Here is a 20,542-nt window from a genome sequence, read left to right as displayed (position 1 = left end):
TAAATACTTTTGCAATATGCAATTGACTTTTGTAAATACTGGTTACAGGTTGTTGCAATAGGCAACACAATTTCAAACACAATAACGCATTGAGCACAATGGAAGTTTTAAGTTACTGGTAAGTACGGTTGTGAATATTGTTCAGGGTCCGTGCTGGGCACCCAGATCCAGCACTGGGATCTCTCCTAATAGCAGGTGAGTATTTTCGTTTTCGTTACTCGGTTGATTTTTGGTGAATATTTTAAGTTTTAGAAACTCCACACTTAGAAGAAATGTCTGAAGAAACCAGTCAATGTCAAGGTTCTGGGCACAGACTCAAGGGTCTACCAGGGTCAGGTAGGTACAGTTGTTATACCCTCAGCGGCACTGGGGCAGCCGGGTGCAGAGTGAGTTAGGCCCAATGAAATCCTATGGGAGGCAGGGGGGCCTTGGTTGGTGGCTGCTGACTAGCAGGCCACGCGGTTGTGGGAGCTGGGCTCCTGGTCACTTGCTCAGGGCAAATGGGGAAGTAGATAGGTGTAGAGGTTGCACTGCCAGGGCGGCTGGGTGCAGGGTGCTTTTGGGCGCTCAATGGGCTTCAATGGGAAAGCTCCTAGTTGAACAAAGGCTGGAAGCTCGGGGACGAAGATTCTTCAGGTGCCACTACCACTTCGAGAGGTAAGTTGGGTAGCTGGAGGATAGGTAGGTACCCAGGAGTTGGGCACAGGGAGCCGCAGGGCGCCGGGGTGCCTTTTGGTGTCGGGAAATCTTACCCTCTGTTGATCACTTTTGGGGGGGTGCCTGGTTCTGAGGCTGCAGGCGTCGTCAGGAGCGTCGAGGTGAGTCCTTGGGTGCCGGATTCAGGGTCACAGTCGCCGGGGGGACGTCCTCGGGGTCTTTGTTCACTCCGGCACAGGCCAGGCTTGGCGGGTGGAGAGTGTGCAGGGTTCGCGATTCCTGGCTGATGCCAGGGGATAGAAGCTGGTTTTGAGCAGAGCCTCTGCTCATGGGAGTCCCAGGTGCTTAGAGCCAAAAGGTAGCCAGGTTCTCCAGGGTTTGTGAGGTTGCTGGCCACAAGAGGTGCCGGGATGTAGCAGGAGCAGGTTCGAGGGTCGACAGGCCAGTAGGGCTGGGGCCAAAGCAGTTGGTGTCTTCCTCTTCTTAGCAGCTGCATGGCAGGTCTTCTTTCTTCTTGCTCTTCTTTGTTTTTCGGAATCTGGAATCTAAGGAAGGAAGGTTCAGGGTGCCCCTAAATACTAGATTTAGGGGCGTTACAGGTAGGTAAAGGGCAGAGACCAATGAGTCTCTGCCCTGGGGTGAGTATGCCCCCTATCCTGCCACTCTCCTGTGGGAGGGGGGCAGTAGCCTAGTCCTGATTGGGCAGGGCCTCCCATCTTCAAGATGGCGAGCGCCCGGGAATGTGCTTCGCCTCGCCTCCCCCACCTGAGGATTGGGGTTGGCAGGCTGGCACATCCCCTGTCCTTATTTGGGGTTTCCGGCCAGGCTTCCCGCCAGAGTGGGGGCAGCAAGTGGCCTGGGGAAGCTCACAGAGGCGGCATGCCTTTGAAGCTTCCCCCTGTCCATCCTGGTGGAGGAGACCTAGCACCTCGCCAAAGATGTGCATTGTTGCAGGCCCAGGAGAGCAGGGGCTCTCCAGCAACATGTCTGTTGTGTGGCAGCCTAGGCAGCCTCCCAGACCAGACGTGGTTTGTAGGTTAGGTTTCAGGGGGCATCTCTAAGATGCCCTCTGGGGTGCTTGGTACATTAAATCCCACACTTGCATCAGTGCGGGTTTAATGTGCTGAGAAGTTTGATACCAAACTTCTCATTCTTCAGTGTTGCCATTATGGTGCTGTGGAGTTCGTGTTTGACGAGCTCTCAGCACCATGTACTCTTAAATGGCAGCACTGCACTTACAGTGCCCAGGAATGGACCTGGGTACTGTAGGGGCACAGGGCTCATGCTCCTGTGCCCACACCACTGGCATAGGGCACCCAGCTAGAGGGGTGGCTGATGTATGCCAGGGCAGTGTAGGTGGTGGGCATGGCACACAGGGATGTGTGCCATGTCGACTCTTTGTTTTGTCTCGTACCCAGACACTCAGCCTGCCAGGGCAGTGTGTGTGTTAGGGTACAGGCCCTCTAAGGGTGGCACAATGAGTGCTGCAGCCCTTAGAGGCCTTCCCTTGTCACAAGGCCCTGGGTACCATTTACCAGGGGCTGACATGTGGCCAGGGTTTGCCAATTTGGGTTTGAGGTTTTTAGGGAAGGAACATAGGCCCTGGGCACCTGATTGGCAGGAGTCCAGGGCACACTCAGTCAAAGTACATTCAGCAATTCAGCAAAAACTGGGGGCATACCATGCAAGAAAGATGGCACCTTCTCACACTGACCATGGTTTCCCTGCTGGCAAATGTCTCTTCAGATGTATCTGTAGTATGGTACCAGCAGAGAATTTACCTGCAAGGAATGTTTAGTGGTGGACACGTTGCCTACACTTTATAATGTGAGATGCAGGTCAATTATTTTCACCACAAATCTATAGTAAAACACAGAGTCATGCATGGATGACTATTAATAGCTACAAAACACTTACCCTAAAAACCTATTTCAGCTTGGGGTATGCACGGTCCATAAAAGAACAAATGTTACTTACCTGTAAACTGTGGTTCTCCAGTATTGGTGTCTTTCATAGATTCACATGCTTGAATATTCCCCGTCGTCGAAGTGGGAGTCCCACGGTACATAAAAGAAGCAATAAGATATATATATATATATATATATATATATATATATATATATATATATATCTTATTGCTTCTTATATTTTCACTCTCCTTGATAAATGGGCAGATGAGAAACTTTTGAATTGGGATGAATTGAAATTCCTAAAAAATTAGACACCTACCATACCAACTTTCTATCTCCTCTCTAAAGTGCACAAGAACCCCACGCAACCACCAGGCAGACCAATAGTTTCCTCCAAAAATAGTCTGTTTGAGAATGTCTCTATGTATGTAGATTTTTTCCTATCAGACTATGTTAAAGACCTAACATCGTATATTAGAGATACGAAAGATTTCTTACAGAAGATTGAAAATATACATTGGGACAGAAACTTTTGGCTTGTATGTTTAGACGTGGAAAGTCTGTATACCAGTATTAAGCACAGAGATGGATTTAAAGCATGTGAACACTTTCTCAGCTCTAGGAGTATACATTTGTCAACACACACATTGATGTTATTGCAAATGATTGAGTTGTGCCTTGTAGAAAATGTATTCACATTCAATGGAGTACTTTATAAACAAGTACAAGGAACTTCGATGGGCACCTGCTTCGCTCCTAGTTATGCCAATCTTTTGGTCGGCTGGTGGGAGAAGCAGGTGCTCGGGAGTGAATTGATGGAACACTGGACGAGTAAGATCAGTATCTGGCTGAGATTTATTGATGACATTTTCTTTGTGTGGGAAGGTGGAGAACAAGAACTCTTTGAGTTCCTGAATGAACTAAATGAAAATGCTCTTAACGTAAAATTTACCATGCAACACAGCCAAGAAACTGTTGATTTCTTGGACATGAGGTTGACAGTAAAAGACAACAAACTAGAGACAGATCTATTTAGAAAGAGTACTGCGGGAAACTCAGTACTATATGCAACTTGTTGTCATCCTCAGAATTTTAGGTGGAGCATACCCTTCGGTGAGTTCCTCCGTGCCAAGAGAAACTGCAGCACGGAGGAATCATACGAAAGAAACAAAAGGGAAATGTCAGAGAGATTTCTAGCCAGAGAGTACCCCTATGCAATGCTCAAAAAAGGTGAGAAAAGAGCAGATGAAATTAAAATAAGTGAGGCACTCTACAAAGCACCTAAGAAAAAACAATCTGAGACAGATTCACCCATTAGACTTATCACAACCTTCAATTCCCAATCTAATCAATTTAATCAGATAATCAAAAAGGGATGGGACATCTTGATCTAAGACAGGGTACTGAAAGAAAAGCTAGGCCCATACCCTGCAATAACTTACAGAAAGGGAACCTCTATTAAAGACATGATTGTAAAAAGCCATTTCAGTAATTTGAAACCAACATGGTTGGACAAAGTAGGAGGGTTCCATCGATGCGTTAAGTGTAAGGCATGCAGCCACAGTGAAAATGTCAAAGAAGTTGTCCTAGAGAGAACCAAAAGAAAGTGGTGCATTCGCAAGAACATACAGTGCAGTACAGACTTTGTAATCTATGTAATCACTTGCCCATGTGGTAAGTGGTACATAGGTTCAACAACTTTTCCAGTGAAAAAGAGAATATTGGAACATTGGCGTGCCATCACCAATAAGGACTTTAGTTACAGTACAGCAAGACACTTTCACAATGAACATAATGGAGACTGGACAAAGGCTAAATTATTTGCCCTTGATACCATTACAAAGAACCCCAGAGGAGGGAATAGAATCCAAGCCTTACGCACAACAGAATCGAGATTCATCCTGCAAGCTGGAAGTGTAGCTCTTTTTGGGATGAACAATGACGAAGAGATGCACGTACATCTTTAAATCAATTAATTTAGATCAATGTAGCCTTCGCTTTCTACCCTTTGGAAACTCCTGTTCCTTTTCATAGGAGTTTAGTTTCTGTTTTTTATTTTTGAGCCAGTTTATTTTATTTTTACATGTGTACTTTGTGCATTTAATTCCCTGTTATCTGTAATTTTTGTGAATTTTTACACATTGCTTTCATGCACATTCTCATTGGTTGTCATCATGGCACATGTGTTTTGGAATATATTGAATGCAAATATTGAGATGCATTTCTGCCTAACCTGACTTTGTTTTCTACGACCTAAAGTCTATTAATTGCCTTAGCTACGCTTTCTCGTCTCATAATCTGAAATTGGAGTATGTATTATCATTATTGGATTCTGTACCTGCATTATGATTAAACCTTTGTTCCCTTTTTTGTTTTTCCCCTCTAGACTGGACCTGTGAAGCCCACAAGCACTACCGTTACCGCTAAGTGATACGAGCACGGAGTCTTAGGTGGTTGTCTTACAATCACCTTCTCCTTTTCTTTTGTACTCTTAGAAACATGGGCCACACTTATGTGTTGCACCTTTTTGATTAAAGATATGTGCACCTTATACAAATATATATATATCCTGTGTTTATATATAGTGGGGATTGTTTATAGAGACAAAGGTTCTTTGCTAAATCTCCCTTCACACTGAGTATTCTCATTGTGAATTGGGGTACTATACCCCGAATTTTCTGATTTCTTGACATTAATAACGAATAAGTGCTTTCCTTTTGAAAGAGAGGAAAACTAAATTTCTTGATAAAAAGGTGATTGCTCTATCAAAGACAGCGACCAATTTATGTTTATATGAGGTCTGAAATACAGTCTAAACGAGATATGTTTATTGACTATACATTCCAAATTTAATTTAGACACTGTGACCATGAGATGCATATGTAAATCCTTTAGGAAGAATAATTGTAATTACGAAGATCTTCACTATAGCATGAATACGCTGTTGTGCATGAATTTATATAAATATTGTTTACTATTACAGGGTTGAGGGACTACAATGTCTTACAAGTCTTTTGTTTATGTCCTTTGATTTCCCTTAAGAGACTGAACTCTGAACTTATGGTCATGTGCCCAAGAGCTTGTTTGCTCGAAACGCGTCTTTTTTGCCCTATTGAATAAATCGAACATTATCTAAAACTGGATTCGTGTGGCTCGTGCTTGCAGAAAGAAGGTACTTGCGAGCTTTTGGTGGATATATATATATATATACACACATGAATAAAATACATATATAAATAAACATTATATATTTTAAAATAACATACAAAGTCAAAAGTACCATAGGATAACATTGACACATGGGAATGCATTGAAAAAGAAATCACTTTACTGACATATCCATGTCGTTTTTATAGTCCAAACTCCAGCCAATCAGGCGCAAACACCCTCTAGAACCTTCTCCTCAGAAGCTCAGGCCCTCAGATTTTCGTAGCACAAGAGTGACAAAAGATGAGGAGAAGAGAGCCTCTGAGGGGAGGAAGGGTGGGTCGCATGTGAATCTATGAAAGACACCAATACTGGAGAACCACAGTTTACAGGTAAGTAACATTTGTTCTTCTCCAGTATTGGGGTGTCTTTCATAGATTCACATGCTTGAATAGAATAGTGAGCAGTACTCTGCAGCCTGAAGAGGCAGTATCAAAGTATCAAAGTGGCGCGGACGGAGATTAGGATCAAGGCATTCGGAATCGCGGACTGCCAACACTGCACTATTCAGTGTTTTCCCAGCGCCTTCTCGCTGACACCAGAGGCCCGGTATACCAGGGCGTAACAATTCTATATTTCAAAGTAACCACTTATTAGGGTGCTGTAACAGTGGTAAGTATTAGTTGCTACCACTACCAATCAGTGTGTGAACTTTCTGGTCCTGAAGAATTGCGGCCAACTTGACCGATGCAAGAAACATGTTGACCACTATTCACTAGAGCGTAATTCAGACACCCTCACTGGAAGATTACGCATGTTATTGTTTTTAATTAAGAGTGGGACCTTTCTTATTAAAATTTGTTATTTAGGATCTCCACTACTTATTTTGAACACACTTAGTCTCACACGCACATCACAATAGGGCCCCCATTCGCACTCACCAACCGACAATGAATGGAATAAAGATCTCCACTAAAAGGCGCCTCTAAGGTCGCCGATCGGGGATTGCAGCGCCTCCCCGATTCGGAGCAGACCTGATGATGATACTTGACATCTGGGCCACCTGCTGACGATATATGACAGCTAGTTTGCCGGATGTGTGAGGGTCTCTTTCCTGAAGGAGGAACATCCTCCTGACTTATACTTTTCCACAATCTTTGACAGCCTCTATAGGAACAGCATACCTTTGTACTTTTAGATGCATTAAATACAATGACATAGCATCACAGAATCACAAAACTGATAACAACCCAAGGAGGAGGGAAGTAACAGAGGCTCACCTTATTTGAAAAGATTACGAAGAACTGCTTGGCCCACTGCTGTATCAGCTTCGTTGATTGCCTCCAGGCAGTAGTGCCTCATGAAAGTGTGCCTGCTGGACCACGTAGCTGCCCGGCAAATTTGATGAATCGGCACACCAGCGAATAAGGCAGTAGAGGAGAACATCGCCCTTGTAGAATGCACCCTCACTCCGGAAGGAAGAGGCTTGCCAGCCTTCTGATGGCAGAATGATATCGCTGAAGAAATCCAACGTGCAATTGTTGGCTTGGTAACAGAATGTTCCTTACAGGTTCGTCCATAGACAACGAACAGTTGGTCAGATTGGCGAAAGGGTGCCGTTCTGCTAATATAAAATTTGAGTCATCTCTTCAAGTCCAAAGAATGCAGACTCTGTTCCGCTGGAGACTGCGGATGAGGAAAAAAGGTTTTTAAAATCACAGGCTCATTAAGATGAAAGTCGGACGGCACCTTCGGCATGAAAGCTGGGTTAGTTCGAAGGATAACACAGTCTGATTTAAATTGGAGGAAAGGAGGCTGGATTGTGAAGGCGCAACCTTCCAGGTCAAGAATTTAAAATCTGCTGAGTGAATTGTCTCAAAGGGCGCCTTCATAAGTTGCGCCAATACGATGTTAAGACGCCATGTGGGTGGGGGACACCGAATGGGTGGAAATATCCGGAACAATCCCTTAAAGAACTGTTGAATCACCCTAGACGAACAGAGAGAGGAAGAGCCGTCCTGGCGAAAACGAGAAATTGCTGCCTAAAAGACTTTGAGTGGAATGAGAAAGTCCTGACTGTGCCAACTGCAAAAAGAAAGGCAGAAGTTGTGCCGGAGAGGCATGCACTGGGTGGATGTTAGCAGACGAACACCAATGACAGAAGCGTTTCCACTTTAGTTTGTAGGTCTTCACCGTGGAATGCGCCCGCGCCCTGGCAAGAACCTCTCTGCAGGCAGGCGAAATATTTAAGTGAGCAAATTCAAGGTGCTCAGGTTCCAGGCCGACAATTTGAGCGAACTGGGGTTCGGATGGCAGATCCGACCGTTGTTCATCGTGAGAAGGTCCGGCCGGGGGCGAAGAAGGATGAGCTCGCATTGTGAGAGGAGCAGTAACTCCGAGAACCATGCCTGCCGAGGCCACCGGGGAGCAATCAGGAGAATGTGGCATGGTTGTCTCCGCATTTTCCACAACACTCGAGGTACCAGCGGGATTGGCGGAAAAGCGTAGGCAAATATCTTGCACCAGTCCATCGAAAGAGCATTCCCGCACGACCCGCTGTGGGGAAGCCAACTTGCGTAAGATTGGCATTTGCTGTTCTGTGGAGTCGCAAAGAGATCCAAGCTCCGCTGACCCCAGAGGCGGAAGACGAAGTCCAGAGTCGGCTGATGCAAATCCCACTCGTGGGTCGATGATGCGAACCTGCTGAGAGAATCCGCCAGAATGTTGGAAATGCCTGGTAGGTGGGCTGCTGTTAGCGTGAGCTAGCTGGGAAAGCAGCGGAGATTTGGTACCGCCCTGCTTGTTTAGATAGTGCATGCTCATGGTGTTGTCTGTTTGAATGAGCACTGATTCCCCTTGAAGCATAAGTCGGAACGATTTGAGTGCAAGGAAGATCGCCATCAGTTCTAGCCTGTTGAGACAGATTCCACTTGCCTTTGATGGACAATCCTTGAAGGTGACCGCCCCACCCTTCCAGGGAGGCATCTGTGGTAAGGACGAGCTCTGGAGCCTTTGCCAAGAAGGAAGTGCCGGCTGCGATGTTGCGAGGTTGCGTCCACCAGCGCAGAGCTTGTTCCATGCGAGCGGTGACGAAGATCCGGTCGCTAAATTAACCGGACACCTGACGCCTCTGCTTGTCCAGTTCTTCCTGAATTGGACGACCCTTCAGTCTGCAATGTGGGATCAAAGAAATGCAGGAGGACGCCATCCCCAGAAAGGACTTCAAGATGCGGACTGAAATGGACCGTTTTGATCTAATGTGAGCTGCGAGCTGCAGAATCCGCTTCTGCCGGTCGTCGGAAACAAAAGCCATGGCCATGGAGGTATTGAGAGTAGCGCCTAGGAAAGTTCTGTGAATAGCTGGCGTGAAATGAGATTTTTGTGTGTTGACTGACAGTTCCAGAAATTGGAACAGAGTCCGACAAAACTGAGTGTCTTAGGATGCCTGATGGTAAGACTGAGACTTGATTAGACAATCGTCCAAATATGGGAAGATTTGAATGCCTCGCAATCGTAGATAGGCCACCACCGGGGCAAGGACCTTCGGTAAAGACCCGGGGGGCGGAGCGGAGCCCAAAGAGCAGGACTCTGAATTGAAAGTCTCTCTGGCCTACACGGAAGCGCAGGTATTTTCTGTGGCGTGGTAGAATCGGCACATGGAAATAGGCATCCTGAAGATCGATTGTCGACATGAAGTCGTCTTGAGAGAGGAGCTGAAGAATTTCCCTCAGTGTAAGCATGCGGAAAGTCTGATCCTTTAGAAACTTGTTCAGAGCCCTCCAGTCGAGGATAGGGCGCCACTCTCCACACTTCCTTAGCACGAGGAAAAAACGGGATTGGAAACCCAGCCCCCTCTGAGTCTTTGGAACCACTTCGATGGCCCCTTTTTTGAGCATTAGTTTGATTTGTTGGAAAAGCTCCTTGAGCTGAGTGGGAGGAGGACCGGTTGGGGGGGGGGGGGGAGTTCCGAGGGAATTTGACAAATTCCAGAGCATGGCCTTTTGAAACAATGTCCAATACCCAACGTCCTGAAGTTATTAGCGACCAATTTGAAAACAATTTCGAGATTCGTCCTCCAACTCTGATAGGAGGGGCCTTGAGAGGAGGGGGGTGTAAGCAAAGAAAGTCATTGTTTCTTGGAAGAGGTTCCCCGATAGTTAGACTTTCCCCTGTAGGAGTTGTTAGTCTGTTGTCGATAAGACTGTGGAATCTGGGAGGAAAAACTCTGATTTCCTTGATTGTATGGGCGGTATTGTGTTGATCCGCCACGAAAGGAGGAGTTGGTGCTGCATCCGCGAGCACCCTGAAAAGGCTGTCCTTTAAACTGCAGCCTGCCAAGGGAACGAGCTGTTTCCGTGTCCTTTTTTATTGTTTGGAGCGCCTCATCCACGTGCTGGCCAAACAGCGACTCCCCATCAAAGGGCATGTCAAGGATTTGCGCCTGGACTTCCTGGCGAAACGAAGTAGAGCGAAGCCAACCCTGCCTCCTTAGAACAGCTGCCCCAGCTAGCTGGCAAAAAACAGTTGAGGCAATATCCACAGAGCAATCGATGATCTCCAAAGATGCTCTTTCTCCTTCCTGAAGAATCTTTAGAGCGTCCGCTCTAGAGGGCTCTGGGATGAGGTTTATGAAAGTAGCCATGTCGGACCACATTTGGCGGTCGTAGCGACCCAAGATGGCTAGGGAATTCACTGCTCTGACAGTTGTAGAGGCCATGGTTGAATTTTTTTTTCCAATGGCATCCAAGCGACGCCCATCACGGTCAGGTGGGCAGAAGGTAAGAAACGGCGGTTGTAATCCTCCAGCATAAATTGGAGATTAGAGATGAGGGATAATGGCAACTGTGCCATCGGAATCTGCGCAGGAGGTTCCTCCTCTTCCTCCTGATAATAATGGCCCTCCTGGTCCTCATCGTCGTAATCTTGACACTTTATGAAAAGTTCCGATGGACTGCGAGCAGCCCGGAATGTGTTATGTATGTCATCATCCGAGGCAGAATCATCCTCATTGCCAGAGAGAAACAGTTGTGGCGGTGGTTGAGTGGCTGGTGGCACTGTAATGGGATCCAAAACAGCGTGACGACGCTGCAGGAGTGAATCATCGACAGAGCAGGCGTTGGCGTAGAAACAGGCACCAATGGAAGAGATGCAAATTTTGGCGTGGACGAGAGACCTGCCGTCTACGAAACCACCACCGTCGACGAAGCCACCACCATCGACGAGGAGGATCTCTTCTTCTTGATCGTCGTCGATGAAGATTTAGATGTCGACGGGACAGCCACAGGTTTTTTCGTCGCCGACGAAGATATAGGAATTGTCCCCGCGACAGATTTCCAGGAGACACAAACCAACGTCGACGAAGATAGCATCGACGATGCCGCCGTCAACGGCATAAGGAAACCTGCTGGAAGCCGTCGTCACCGTCGTCGACGAAGTACTAGAAGCAGCAGATTTCTTCGACGGAGTGACCGTCAACGAGCCCGTCGACGGTCTGGCACGCTTATGAGAGGAAACATGCGCTGGGAGAGCCACAGACGCCTGAGAGTGAGATCTCGGGGCGTGGGCGTAGCAGCAGAGTGTAGTGGCACTGTAGCAACCTCCAGAAGGTGAAGCTTTCTCTTTTTAAGAAAGGGGGAGGGCAAGTCATGCACACTGCTACGCTTAGAAGACGCTCCAGTACGTCCATAAGCCACACTTCCGGCGTCAGAGAGAGGATTATCTCTGACTTCCAACTTCTGTAGCCACAGAAGGATGCGGCCCTCTCTATCCTTTAGAGTCTTCTGAGAAAAAGTCATGCAAATTTGCAGTTCTCTACCTCATGGTCTGGATAGAGGCAGTATATACACTTCTCGTGAGGGTCCTCTGAAAAGAGCCTCAACTTCCCACAAGAAGCGCAAGGACGGAAAAGAGACTTCTTACTTGAAGACATCAGGAAAAGCTGAAGATATACAAAAAACACAGAAAAACTGAGCAGAGCTCAGGGAGACTCCCTTCACACGACATGCAATAGAAAATCTGAGGGCCTGAGCTTCTGAGGAGAAGGTTCTAGAGGGTGTTTGCGCCTGATTGGCTGGTGTTTGGACTATAAAAACGACATGGATATGTCAGTAAAGTGATTTCTTTTTGAATGCATTCCTATGTGTCGATGTTATCCTATGGTACTTTTAACTTTGAATGTTATTTTAAAATATATAATGTTTATTTATATATGTATTTTATTCATGTGTATATATATATATATATATATATATATATATATATAGATATATAGATATATAGATAGATAGATAGATAGATAGATAGATAGATAGATAGATAGATAGATAGATAGATAGATAGACAGACAGACAGACAGATGAGGCTTATTACGTTTTTTATGTACCGTGGGACTCCCACTTCGACGACGGGGAATATTCAAGCATGTGAATCTATGAAAGACGCCCCAATACTGGAGAAGAAAGATTTCTCAAACACCGACTAGGAAAGTTGCCATCTATCCTGTATCTACCACCATGGCAGAGGGGAAAAGCTACAACTAACTGTTGTCTACGCAAAAAGGGAATGGAGAACATGGCACACTTGATTTGCACCTGTGTGCATTAAAAGTGAGAAAGGGTCAGATTATTCAAACCAGAATGTAATGCCCGTGGGATCCGCACATGACAGCAAGCAGTAATAGTGTGCTTCAACTCCATTGATTGGCAACTAAATTGCAAATTAGTGAAGTTTTTAACCATTGTAGACAATAAAATTGAAGACGCAAGGGCATTGGGGACCCTCACGGTCAGTGGGGAAGGAAGAACTATGCAACCCAAGGCCATTTAGAACAAGGTGTTTCTATCAACCTTTTACCATTCAAATTCAAATTTTTAACCTTCAACGTTTTACTTATTTATAAAAAAAATTCACTAAAGTACGAGTTACTTACCTTCGGTAACGATGTATCTGGTAGAGACGATTCTAGCCATTGATTCCTTCACGTAGAATTATCCCCAGGTGTGAGACTGGATCCGGAAACTTTTTTGCCACAGCATCCCTGCACGCTGGCGTCGTCTGCGTACGTGACGTCAGCGCCTACGTCAGTTTTCTTCGGAGAACTTTCCCGCACCACAACGCAGAACCAGCAGATAAACTGTGGAAGCATGGGAACAGTGTACGAAGAGCAGAAAAACTGGAAAGAATTGGTGACGAACACCACCACCAGAGTAGTGCCAACACCGCAGAACCCAAGGGCAGGGAAAGAAGAAAGAAGAAGAACAAGCAGAAACCTGCGCAGTCACCCTGCCAGCACATAGACAACCTCCCATCCCTGTGCCCCGGAGACAAAGAACATAAGTAAAAGTCATGGCACACATAGTAAACCCACCCCCCCATCCTGAGCAAGGAATGGGACCAGTCCCAAGACAGACAGGGACAACAAACCTCCAAGTCAGCCCAACCTAGAGGTCAACCACCCACAAGGGACAAGGGCAAGGCCAGATGACCCTTAATGAAAGGAAAGCAATGGAAGGAAGGGAGGAGAGGGGCAGGACAGGGATAGAAAGCAATCCCCCCAAACCCGGAGTAGCCAGAGCAGCAGGGCACCGGAGCACCGGAACCCCATTCTCCAAAGGACCAAAGGAGGAAAGGAGGAGTGAACCGCTCCCAGACGGAGCCACCCGTCAAGAACAAGGAAGGCACTCACAGGAGACACAGCCCCCCACCGGGAGGCGAGTACCGAAGACCAACCCAAGAGTCCTCGCAGAATAGGGGAGGAAGGGCTGGCCGTGAAGGAATCTGCGGCTAGAATCGTCTCTACCAGATACATCGTTACCGAAGGTAAGTAACTCGTACATCTGATAGAGACTACTAGCCGCAGATTCCTTCACGTAGAATAGATACCCTAGCCAAACCCCCGGGAAGGAGGGTCTGCAAAAGGACACCACCAGCCAATGCAGAACAGAGGGCCCCACAGGGGACCAGATCTGTGGACCAGGTGGAACCTCGCCCCTGCCAGGCCAAGGGAACCCCCACAAGCAGATCCCCACCGACCCCAAGGGGATGTAGGAGGGAAAGAAGGCTGAAGAGGCTCGTACACTCACAGCAGAGGAACCAAGGGCAAGGACGGGAAGGACGAAGCACCCCACTCCCCGACAAGGCAACATAGCTTCCGCCCAATGCCAAGACAGAAAAAGCGGAAGATGAAGCCTAGAGGGCCCAAGAATACGAGGGAAAAGAAGGTGAACCCACTCCAGATGGAGAGCAGCCTGTCAGCCAGAACAGCACCGGCAGTCAAAGCCGCCAGAAGCAAGAAGAACAGCCCGAGGCCCCAGGAAGGCCGAGTAGGCGACGCCTGGCAAGGGAGAACACAGGATCATTACAGACCTCAGGACAGGAGCAGGGAGAGGAGGAGATGCCCAGGCACCCAACCACACAGGACCCAAGGCAGCAAAAGCAACCTACCTAAACGCCATGGAGAACAGGCACCCGAAGGCGGCCAGAACCCTCTAGCAGAGCGCAAGCTATATGACAGCTTCCACTACCCCACATAGGGTACGTTAAGTCCCAAGATATGGGAACCCTCTTTGGAAGAACTACCGCAGCAGAGGAAAAACAAAAGAGCCACGGGGAAAAAAACACCCCCGCTGAAGGCATGATAAGCACCCAAGCAAAGTAGAAGGCCCAATCTCAGGGCCAAGTCCGCGCAACAACTCCTGCAGAGCCCACACACAATCGACACAAGGGCCGTCCACCAGCCAATAATGCCAAAGTCCCAAGGAAGGACGTAAACGGCCAAAAAACACATACTCCACCGCCAGAACAACCGGCCTAAGAAGGCCCAGAATCAACCCAACTCAGAAGTCACTGAGGAGGGGACGGAGGAGGAGGAGAATAAGGCGGAGGAGGAGGACGGAGCCCCGCCAAGAGCCTTTGGATGGCGGAGTCAGCCGGGGCATGGAACAACAGGTTGCCATCAAACGGAAGGTCGATGAGTCGCTCCCAAATATTCTCAGGGAATACTCCGTCCCGAAGCCAAGCATGGTGATGGAGAGCGACTGAGGAAGCCATGGCCCGGCCCAGCACCTCTGAGATGTCCAGAGCGGAGCGGAGAAGAGATGCCGCAAGCTCCCGGCCATCCAATGCATGATGCCATAAGTCCACCTGACCAGACTCCTGGGATGCTGCAGATCCCAAAGACACAGCAGAGTCCCACAAATAGGAGGAGGCCCTAGCCAGCACACACAAGGTGTTAAGGGCCCGAAGGGCCGCGCTGGTTGAGGCGAACATGTTGCGCCCCCAAGAGTCCAGCAAGCGGGCCCCTCGGGACGGCGGAGTCAACAGTGGCGACAGGGAGGGAAAAGCAGTCCGCAAAAGGGGGGTGAGGGGTGAAGGGAAAGACACGCCGGGTCACACGGCGCCGGGAGATGCCGGTGCAGAAGATGCCGAGGCACCAGGTCCCCTGAGGCAGGACGCCTCCAAGCCCCCGTCAAGGAATAAAGTAAGACTTCCCTTCCACCAGAGCCCTGGTGGAGGACCTCAAATAGATGGTCCGCCGGAAAGTGAGCCAACGGGTCACCCATGCGCAGGATGCCCACAGCCGTGGACACCACGTGAGCGAAGGCCGCACCCACCTCCGGAGGGCCCTGCGGTGGAGAAAGCAGCTCCTCCGTGGGCGACGGCTGCAAACTAAGGCGGCCGTCCCCGAGGCCAAGCAGAACAGGCAAGGGCCCGACCTGGAAGTCAGAAGGAGCCGAAGAAATAGGGACCTGCCACTCTTCTGACGAACACCTCTGCCTCAGGAAGGGCGGGGAGCAGCCCTTCGATGCCGGTGAGAAAAACACCACACGGCGACCAGTCTCCAGGGAGGACAACACCAATATACAGTCTGCCTCCGGAGAAGAAAGAGGAGCGTCCGAAGACGAATCCGCTGTACATCTCCTGCGCGGAGCCGTAGAGTCCGCTGCTTGAGGCAGGACGTCGGCACCATCCGGCGTCACCGGACAAGGTACCTCCAAGTCACCCCGCACCGGAGACCAGAGCGGAGACTGGAGTAGAGCTGGAGCCGCACCGGCTCCGGGGCGGCGCCGGAATGACGCCGACCCGACCCCCGTCGAGGCAGCCCCCTGCGTGGAGAAACGAGACGGGCCTGGGGAGTGGCACGAAGCCCTCCGCCAGCCTCGGCCCAGAATGAGGCGAAGATCGCTCGGCAACGCATGTGGCGGCGCCAGGGACGATTCAACCTCCGACTCGCCCTCTGACGAGGCAGCCGCCTGTGGGGAGGGACGTGGGGTCCTCCCTCGGCCTCGACCCGCAGCAGGACGAGGAGGGTCCACCGACCCCTGTGGCTCCGCACGGTCCAGCTGCTGCCGGTGCCGTAGCGGCGTCACCTCGGCCTTAGACAGGACCACCTTGTCAAAGGACCGAGAGGGGCTCGAGGATGCGACCCGAGCCCCGGCGACCTCCCGCGACACCACAGGGACCCCCACGGGAGTTTGCGGTGAGGCAGAGACGCCGTGGTCTGAAGGAGGTGCCCCAGAGGAGCAGCACCCCAACAGCACCACATCCTCCAAGCCTGGAACCAGAACCAGCCGGAGCCACCGGCGCCGCCGCGGAGGGCCCTGCGCAGGGCGAGGGATCCGCCGACGCCCCAGGAGGGGAAGGAGGAGGAGACGCCAGCGAGGCCTGCAAAGTCGCCTCGTATTTCTCCATTTGGACTCTCGACGCCCCAACACCGGGAAACGGTGGGAAGGACGACACGTGGTGCCGCATCACCCACGGAGAGTCCACGCCCCCGGTAGGCCGGAAACCAGCCCCCGGGGACAAACTGCGACACTTACCCACCGGGGAGCGACGCTCACGTGACATCGGAGAAGGGCGAGGACGACGACCACGGCCGTATCTGAAGCCGTCCGCCGGAGCAGACCGAGAGGAGGACGTCGACCTGGAGAGACGCACCGAGAGAAGTTTCATCTGGCGCTCCCGCCGCGACTTCGGCTTCAACTGTTGGCACGCCGCACAATCTGTGGTGCCGTGATCCTCCCCGAAACACCACATACAAATGAGGTGAGGGTCCGTTGCCGACATAAGACGCCCACAAAACGTGCAAATTTTGAAGCCCGAAGGCATTCGCACACAGACCACCAAAAGAAAATGGAAGAAAAAGGGGGCGTAAACAGGCCCGTAGCAAGGATCGGATCCGCGTTACACACGGAAAAGGAAATAATTGACATAGGCGCGGCGGGTCTTATGTGACCTCGCTGACGTCACATATGCGGACAAAGCCTGGGCGGAGTCGCGTGATGTCGCTCCGCCCCCGGCTCTCAGGGATGCTGTGGCAAAAAAGTTTCCGGATCTTGTCTCACGCCTGGGGATAATTCTACATGAAGGAATCTGCAGCTAGTAGTCTCTATCAGATAAGGCAGCTACTACTATGAAGATTTCCTTTCATAATCTATCCTGAATCACTATCCAAGCATAGGCCAAGGCAAGCTTTTTGACCTTTTTTGTTTGGAGTGTGAAGTTTCAGAGTAGCCAAGCCACTGTTTCAGAGACAAATCAGCACATTTTGAATGTTTGCTATCATCATCAGCTAATCCTAAAAAAAACAGCCATCTCGATTACCTGTTGAGTTCATAAAGATGTCTTCCAGAGATGAAATACTGTGTCAGTGGTTGTGTGTTACTCACACACTGGATGCTAGAGTTCATGAAGCATGTGTTGCCCAGGTTACTGAGACCAGTTGCACCCTTTTCTGTTGGTACTGGAAAACAAAAACAAACACATTTAAGTACGACTGTAAGTATACATTTGCCTATTTTAACCTTCCTTAAAAACAGACGAACAAGTTACTTACCTTCGTTAACGATATATCTGTAAGAGACATATATTAGTTATGGATTCCTTACCTTAGAATTACCCCAAGGTGTCAAGACTGGATCCGGAGAATTTTTCTTCAGCAGTACCCCTGCATGTCGGTAGGTGGCGTCGGTCGACGTTGGCATTGTGATCGCCGGTATGACGTTGCGGTGTCTACTTAGAAGCTACCCCTGCGCGCTGATGTCAGTTCTTTACACGACATTCCACGCCAGAAGCGCAGAGCCATGCAAGACACTGACCACTGGTGCACAAAACTAGGGCCCTGAAAGGATGTTCTTTACCCTAGAAATCAGTGCGCAGAACGGGGATGATGGGTGGGGGGGTAAGGAATCCATAACTAATATATGTCTCTTACAGATATATTGTTACCAAAGGTAAGTAACTTGTTTATCTGAAAGAGACTATTAGTTATGGATTCCTTGCCTTAGAATAGATACCCCAGCAATACCAACCCCGGAGTTGGGTCTGAGAACTAAGTTCACACCAGAAAGTCCTGGAGAACTGAACGGCCAAAGAAGTCGCCTCTCTGGACTTGGCTGTCCAGGCAGTAATGTTTGGTGAACGTGTGCAATGAAGCCCATGTGGCTGCCTGGCAGATGTCATGAAGGGGGACTCCACGTCTCAAAGCAGTAGTGGCAGCCGTCGCCCTGGTGGAATGGGCGTGCAGCCCTACTGGAGGTTCCTTTTTCGCTAAAGAATAACACATTTTGATGCAAAGAACGACCCATTGAGAGATAGTCTGCTTTTACACAGCCGGACCTTTCTTGGCAGCCACATAGCCAACAAAGAGCTGATCATCCACCCAGAATTATTTTGTTTAATCCAGATGGAATGAGGGCGCACATTTTGGATCCAGACGGTGGAGCCTCTCCTCTTTAGAAGGATGCAGGGGAGGGAAGAAGGTGGGCAAAGTGATGGTCTGTCCTATGTGGAAAGAGGTAACCACTTTGGGAAGAAAAGAAGGTTGAGTTCGAAGGACAACCTTGTCTGGATGAACAGCCAGGGAAAGGGGTTTGGAAGAAAGAGCCTAAAGCTCACTCACCCTGCGAGCAGGCAGTTATGCGTGTCAAATGTCTGAGAGGACAGTTATGTAGCAGCTCGAAAAGAGCGCACATAAGGTAGGTCAGAACAAGATTCAAGTCCCACTGGTGCATTACAAAAGGAATCGGAGGAAACATGTTAGTAATGCCCTTAAGGAAACGATTTACAATAGGGGACTTGAAAAGAGAAGGTTGATCTGGATGCGAAGAAAGGCTGAAATGGCCGAAAGATAGCCCTTGGGAGTGCCCAGAGCAGAGCAGAGCCATGCTGGGCCAAGGAAAAAATGAAAAGTAGAACTTCTGAAAGAGGGGCAGAAAGGGATCCACAGCCTTTGCTGTGCACCATGCCACAAATTTGTTCCATATACAGGCATATACTGTTTTGGTGGAGGGATGCCTGGCTGCCAAGATAACATTACAGACTTCGGGAGGAAGGTTGAAAGCTATCAACTGTCGCCGCTCAATCTCCACGCAAGGAGGTGGAGGCTGGACAGGTTCGGGTGGAGGACCGTCCCCTGCTGCTGCAACAGAAGATCCTCCCGACGAGGAGGTCTGATTGGAGGATTAACGGGCATGTTCAAGAGCTCGAGATACCAGACCCTTCGTGCCCAGTACAGAGCCACAATAATGACTTGGGCCCAGTCGCTCTTGATCTTCTTCAGCACTCTGGGCAGAAGTGGTATAGGCGGAAAGGCGTATAGTAGACCGCAACTCTACTTGCGACGAAAAGCGTTGCAGAGCAAGTGCCGCCTTGGAAATTCCAACGCACAGAACTGCTGACATTGCGCGTTCTCTTTGTGGCGAATAGTTCTAACCAAGGCTCTCCCAACTGCTGAAAGAGAGCTTGCACCACCTCCGAGTGAAGATGGCATTTGTGATCCATCATGTACCGGCAGCTGAGTTCGTCTGCCCTGGTGTTCAGAGAACCTGCCAGGTGTTGAACCACCAGGCACATGCCCCGACGTTCCAGCCACATCCAAAGGCGAAGAGCCTCTTGACATAGGGTCCACCACCCAACCCCACCCCGCCCTGTTTGCTGCAGTACCACATGACAGCCATCAAAGGGCATGTCCAAAAGTGTTGATTGGACATCACCCGAGAAGTAGGCCTGGGCGGAAAACTACGCTACGCTTCCGGAGTGTGCGTAGTTTGTGCAACTACGCGCTACACGAATCGCAGGTAGCACAGTGCAAAAACGTGTAGCGTAGCGGACATATTTTGCTCGCTCGCGGTCCTCCACGTCAAGTTGGCAGCCGCGAGCGAGCGAAATCAACAACCCGACGAGACTTTTTCCTCATTCGCGATCGGCAACATCAAGTTCCCGATTGAGAGCGTGGAAAATAAACCTCCCGGCGACATTCTCAATGCGGGGAGGTCAGGTTTCTCATTGCGAGTGGTTGCGTATGCTCGCGACCGCTCGCGATGAGAAACTACTGGTCCGCGTTGAGAAAGCTGCCGCTCGAGTAGAAATCTACTCGAGCAGCAAAAAACGACCGCTTGCACTATGCATGATGCCGTTCGCAATGATTGCACAGTACGGACAAGCATCTGGCACTGTGCAATCATTGCGAACAGCATTTTCCCTACTGCACTACGCAGTTCGCGTAGCTACGCGTAGCGTGCGTAGTGCAAAGTGCACTTCGCGTAGCGCGACTACGCGAACTACGTCCAGGGTTACCGAGAAGCTAGTGGACCACAGCCAAGCGTAGCGTCGCAGGGCAACCAACATTGATATTGCCCTGCCTAGCGAGTCGGCGGTATCCAGTGCACATCGTATGGCAAACTTGGCTGCGTCTCTACCTTCCGTAAAAGCACGGGAGAGTACGACTCGGGCCTCCTCCGGGCACTGTGGCAGCACCAGAATGGGAGTAATGGCCCAAGAGACATTTGGTGTTCACCGACCGCAGTCCTAAGCAGGCGGAAGAAAACATC

General features: G+C 49.5%; 1 protein-coding gene across 3 annotated transcripts in view; it reads right to left on the bottom strand.

Annotated features, from left to right (window-relative positions):
* USP32 (ubiquitin specific peptidase 32) overlaps positions 1-20,542 on the bottom strand; it is a 1,392,279-nt gene that overhangs the window by 356,291 nt on the left and 1,015,446 nt on the right. For all 3 annotated transcript variants that reach the window (XM_085649438.1, XM_085649439.1, XM_085649440.1), the window contains one exon: positions 17,316-17,454. In XM_085649438.1, the coding sequence (XP_085505564.1) occupies positions 17,316-17,454 (139 nt within the window). The remainder of the gene's footprint in view (positions 1-17,315; positions 17,455-20,542) is intronic.

This window comes from Triturus cristatus, chromosome 3_2 (genome assembly GCF_964204655.1).
Source record: "Triturus cristatus chromosome 3_2, aTriCri1.1, whole genome shotgun sequence".
Taxonomy (NCBI): Eukaryota; Metazoa; Chordata; class Amphibia; order Caudata; family Salamandridae; genus Triturus; species Triturus cristatus.
This window is presented reverse-complemented; position numbering and strand designations above follow the sequence as displayed.